General features: G+C 47.8%; 1 protein-coding gene across 1 annotated transcript; it reads right to left on the reverse strand.

The window, feature by feature from the left end:
- Window positions 1–3808: 3808 nt before the first annotated feature.
- Window positions 3809–4684, reverse strand: LOC114584637 (testis-specific serine/threonine-protein kinase 6-like). The gene has a single exon (XM_028706663.2). It carries the CDS (start codon window positions 4682–4684, stop codon window positions 3809–3811), a length of 876 nt encoding a protein of 291 aa, XP_028562496.1.
- Window positions 4685–5204: the final 520 nt, after the last annotated feature.

The raw sequence follows: 5204 nt of genomic DNA on the forward strand, positions 1-5204 counted from the left end.
GCAAACGGAATGTGAAAAATCTGAAGACACCATTTTGGACTTGGCATTCTTTATGAGATGAATGGACCCGTTTTTCCAGGGAAAGGATGGAGGGGGAGCTTGTTGACCTCACGTGAATGGTGATATGTGTCCAATCCGTACATTGGTAACTTCGGTGTGTCCTAAATTCTGCTTGCAAATGCCATCAACTGCAAAGACAATGTGGGATGTTCTGCCTGTAAGGCGAGAAAGATGCTTTCGACAAAGAGACAGAGTACTTCTGTTTTTCAGGTGCCTACATTGCCTACCTTTCTCAACGTGCCAAATTGATTCTCCAGGAAGAAACTCTGCAAATGTCTCCAGATCTAATTTGTGTCGACTCTCTTTACCATTCTGTTCATTATAAAACCCCTAATTTATCCTGATTGCATGCTTGGCTCAAGTAGATCTGATTAGCGCCTATGCATTTTTCCTGACAGCTATTAGGAACAAAGTTGTAATTACGCCTAAGTTCAGGTTTGTTTGCTTGCTTGCTTGCTTCTGAATGACCTTGAAATAGTCACACAGAAATTCTTGCAGCTGAATCGTCTTCAGAACCGTCTCTTGCCTGCAGTCACCTTCGAAGGGCCTAATGCTCAAAATGGCCTAAATATGACAGAAAGTTTTGCCAACGTGGTACGTATATTGTCATGGTTACTGTTGCCTAACCAGAAGTGGTGTTAAAGGATTAGAAAGGACCTAGGTCTAATGACTTGGACTCAGGTCATCTGATAATGTCTTGGATATTCAGTCAGGTCACACTAAATGCATTGGCTCTAAGGTGGGTGACCAATCGGAAAAATAACTCCTGGGGACAAGGAGCAAAACATATCTTCCTGCCTTTAAAAATAAAATAAAAATCTTTATATATATATAAAAAACTATTATTTTATTTTCTCATTACATTTATATCTCACTATTCCTCCATATACAGTGGTACCTCTGGTTAAGAACTTAATTCGTTCCGGAGGTCCGTTCTTAACCTGAAACTGTTCTTAACCTGAGGTACCACTTTAGCTAATGGGGCCTCCCACTGCTGCCAAGCCGCCACCGCATGATTTCTGTTCTCATCCTGAAGCAAAGTTCTTAACCCGAGGTACTATTTCTGGGTTAGCAGAGTCTGTAACCTGAAGCGTCTGTAACCTGAAGCGTTTGTAACCCGAGGTACCACTGTATTCCATATTTTCTTTTGTTTTCGAGCAAAAAGATTTTGTGCACTGTTCTTCACCGTGTTTAGACATCTGATAATATACAGTTACCATATTTTAAAGTGAAAACTCAGACACAAAAAGTTTGTTTTTCCGGGGTTGGGGGCAAAGTTCCGATATGGACTGCCATACGCGCAGGTTTCCCCAGACATTTTAGCCGCTTTGTCATTTTCGGCGGACGAATCCCAGCTACGCCCGAAAAATTCCAGACGTATGGCAGCCCTAGGTAATACAACTTCTCATAAGAACAAGCAAACAGTTTTGCGTGGATGTTACTGGCCCAGAGATGGAAAGAAAATAAAGTCCCTACCAGAGAAGAATGGCAGATGGCATTAATGGACTATGCTGAAATGGCTAAAATGACAGGAAGAATCAGAAATCAGGAAGACCAAAATTTTAATAAGGAACGGGGGAAATTTATAACTTATCTTAAAGACCATTTTAAACAGTTAAAATCATTAGTAGCATTGGAATATCACTTGCAATTTAATGGTGAATTTTGGATACAATGCAGAGATAAAAGATCTGGATTATTATAAAAGATACAGGAGGAAATGATTAACAGTAGGACCCACAAAGAGGAGGAAGGAAGTCCAAGAAATTACTGTATTTTTCCATTTATAAGACCCCCCCCCCATGTATAAGACACCCCCTACTTTGGGGGACCCCAACTTTAGAAAATGGGCATATGCACTATCCGTGTATAAGACACCCCCAAATTTTTAACCTTATTTTAAAGTAAAAAACACCCTTGTCTTATACATGGAAAAGTACAGTAATTGGAGTCTAGTTTTTATGTTGCATGTTGGATATGTCACAGTAAAAATTCAATCTGAAAAACCAAATGAATAAATTTCTTTTTTTTAAAAACACAAAACAAAAAACCAAGCAAACATTACGTGCCATGAGCGTACAATTTCTGAAACTGTGTACACCAGTAGTTGAGCCATACACTTGGAGGGCCGAGTTTGAGGAAGCCTGGTCTAGTTGTTGCATAGCGTTAGATCTAGAGATTTACTGTATTGGCCTGAATATAAGCCTCACTTTCCCCCCAAATTCCAACTGTGAAAAGTTAAAGTGCAGCTTATATTCGCGACAGGACGCGGGTGGCACTGTGGTTTAAATCACAGAGCCTAGGACTTGCCAATCAGAAGGTCGGTGGTTCGAATCCCCGTGACGGGGTGAGCTCCCATTGTTCAGTCCCTGCTCCTGCCCACCTAGCAGTTCGAAAGCACGTCAAAGTGCAAGTAGATAAATAGGTACCGCTCTGGCGGGAAGGTAAATGGCGTTTCCGTGCACTGCTCTGGTTCTCCAGAAGCGGCTTAGTCTTGCTGGCCACATGACCCGGAAGCTGTACGCCGGCTCCCTAGGCCAATAAAGCAAGATGAGCGCCGCAACCTCAGAGTCGGCCATGACTGGACCTAATGGTCAGGGGTCCCTTTATCTTTACCTTTTTATATTTGCGACCTTACGGTATGCAGCCTGGAGTGCGGGGCAAACAGCGCCAGGAGTGCGGCAAAGCAGCGCCTGCCCCATGCATAGTCCCCCCGTCCTCTCCCACAAGGCCAGGAAGGGAGAGAGCGAGGAAGGGGAAACACAGCGAGGCTCCCCCGCCCCCGCCCAGTATGCTGCCAGGAGCAGCGAGGAATGGAGCTGCTTATATTTGGGTATTTTTTCTTGTCCCCCCCCCACTCCAATTTTAAAGGTGTGGCTTATATTCGGGTGTGGCGTATATTCGGGCCAATACGGTATTTAGGGTGTACTTCTGTGCATGTCTACTCAGAAGCAGACCCCACTGAGTTCAATGGTCAGTTGTAGCCTCACCCATCCCGGGTTCTTACCTTACCTTCCTTTAAAGAAGTGAGAGCAACATAGCAATCTCACAATGACCCTTTTGAGGTAGGTTGGAATTCAAGGGACTTGGCCACAGGCACTCACTGTGAGGTGAGATCTGAACCGGACTTTGCTCCATCCATGCCCACCATGCTTTCCAGCACATTGTGCCGCATCATTCCCAAATCAGTGCATTTTCTTTGGGAATCAAGCCATTGCAATATATAGATATAAATAAATAAGAGGAAGGGAACCCATTTAGAAAAGGACTGAAAGGTACAGAGAGGTCTCCAGGTGGGAGCTTCAGGGTTTATTTCTGGAATAGACTTCAGACGACACTGTGCAGTGGTATGTCTCGTTCCCTCGCTTGCCCGTTGGCCAGCTTTGGATCTGCGATGAAGTCCAAGTCTTTTGGCAAGGGTCACAGGTCTTTTCTCCTGCTGCAGGCTGCGCGGCTGCCCATTGGCGTGCGGTTTTGGGTACTGCAGGTTCCATCCGTCCAGTGTTTCTACTGCCCCACCTCCCGGTCTTCTACCGTGAAAGCTTTTGAATCCCATCTCCTTGGGCTCCATCTTGTCGCACCAGAAGCTTTCTCCGTTGGCACCTCTGAAGGTGGCAGCATAAGCACTGCCCCCCCTCCAGTTGTGACCCCAGACCGCTCTGTAGCTCCACCTTTGTCAATATCGCTTTAAGCATCTGTTCTTTCCCTCCCTACAGCAGCTCCAACAAGTCACACAGCTTCATCTGCCTTAATCGATCCTAGCGTTGAGCGATCTGGAAGTGTCTTTGTTTAAGAGGGCTCCTTTCAGCCAGGTGTTTTTCGCCACCTGCCCCACTCCAGGCCGAGAGGCTGGGCTGAACTGAAGCAGTAGGGCGATGAGGGCTTTGCAGGCCTCGGGCAACGGGCCCAGGCCGTCTGGGTAGAACACCCCCTTCTTCTGTCGGCGCGGCATGCTGTGGATATGGGTGTCGTCAAAGGGCATGCAGCCAGTCACCATCACATAAAGGACGACCCCCAGGCTCCACACGTCGTACTTTTTGGGGTCGTAGGGAATGCCCAGCAGTACCTCAGGGGAGGCGTAGGCAGCCGATCCGCAGTAAGTGGTGCTTAAGTCTGGGTAGCCGCGGGACTCCCTGCCAAAGCCAAAGTCAGTCAGCTTTGCTCGGCGCCCGTCAGCGGTGAGCAGCACGTTCTCGCACTTGAGGTCCCGGTGCACCAAGTTCCGGTCGTGCAAGTAGCGCACGGCAGCCACTACCTGGACGAAGATGTCCCGGGCGTCTGGAACGCAGGGCAGCTTCCCCAGCTGTTGCACCAGCTGCAGCAGGTCGGTGGAAGCGGCTTCCATCACGATGTAGAGCTTCCCATTGCAGACTTCGATGAACTCAAAGACGCGTACAATGTTCGGGTGGCGGATGGTTCGTAAGATGGACAGCTCTCGCGGGAGAAACTTGTGGACGAAATCGGGGGGTGCCCGGCGTCGGTCTACCACCTTGATGGCTAGGGGCCCCTTGTACTTGGCCGAGGTGGCTACTCTCACCTTAGAATAGCTCCCCTCCCCCAGTGTTTGGCCTAGCTTGTAGCCAAGCTCACTTAGCCACCTGTCCCCTCCAGAACTCTTCGACATGGTGCAGGGTGCCGCGGAGAGCTCTGATGGGTTTGACCGGGACTTAGATATTAAAACTGGGACCGGAGGCTTTAACCCATTGTGTGTGGTAGATGTTAACCTGCACCCCCTCCCATGTTGCCACTGAGTGCTTAAGACAGCAGCTTTATACAACCTTATCCCAGGGTATTGTGATGTGCTAGAGGTGTCATGGGGTCACCCATCCTTGGGTTGCCAAGGCTGCTGTGCTTGCCTCCTTCATTTCACCTCTACTTGTAGGACATGCACAAAACTCAGTGGTTGTAACATCTCTCCTCTGATTACCAGTGTACCTCTATTCCTTTGGTCTAGCGTTACGGCAATGTGGTCATAAGGACTTCAGCAAAAGCGTTCCCGATGGGAGTTTTATTCTCACAAGAAGTGAGGTTGATGGGGGAACATCTGGTGCCTCCACCTCGAAAGATCTCAGGTAGCTTGCTGGAAAATGTCCCCTTCTGAATTCCCAGAGAACTGCTGCCAAGATGGACAGTGCACATTCTCA

Source organism: Podarcis muralis, chromosome 1 (assembly GCF_964188315.1).
Source record: "Podarcis muralis chromosome 1, rPodMur119.hap1.1, whole genome shotgun sequence".
NCBI classification, from domain to species: Eukaryota; Metazoa; Chordata; class Lepidosauria; order Squamata; family Lacertidae; genus Podarcis; species Podarcis muralis.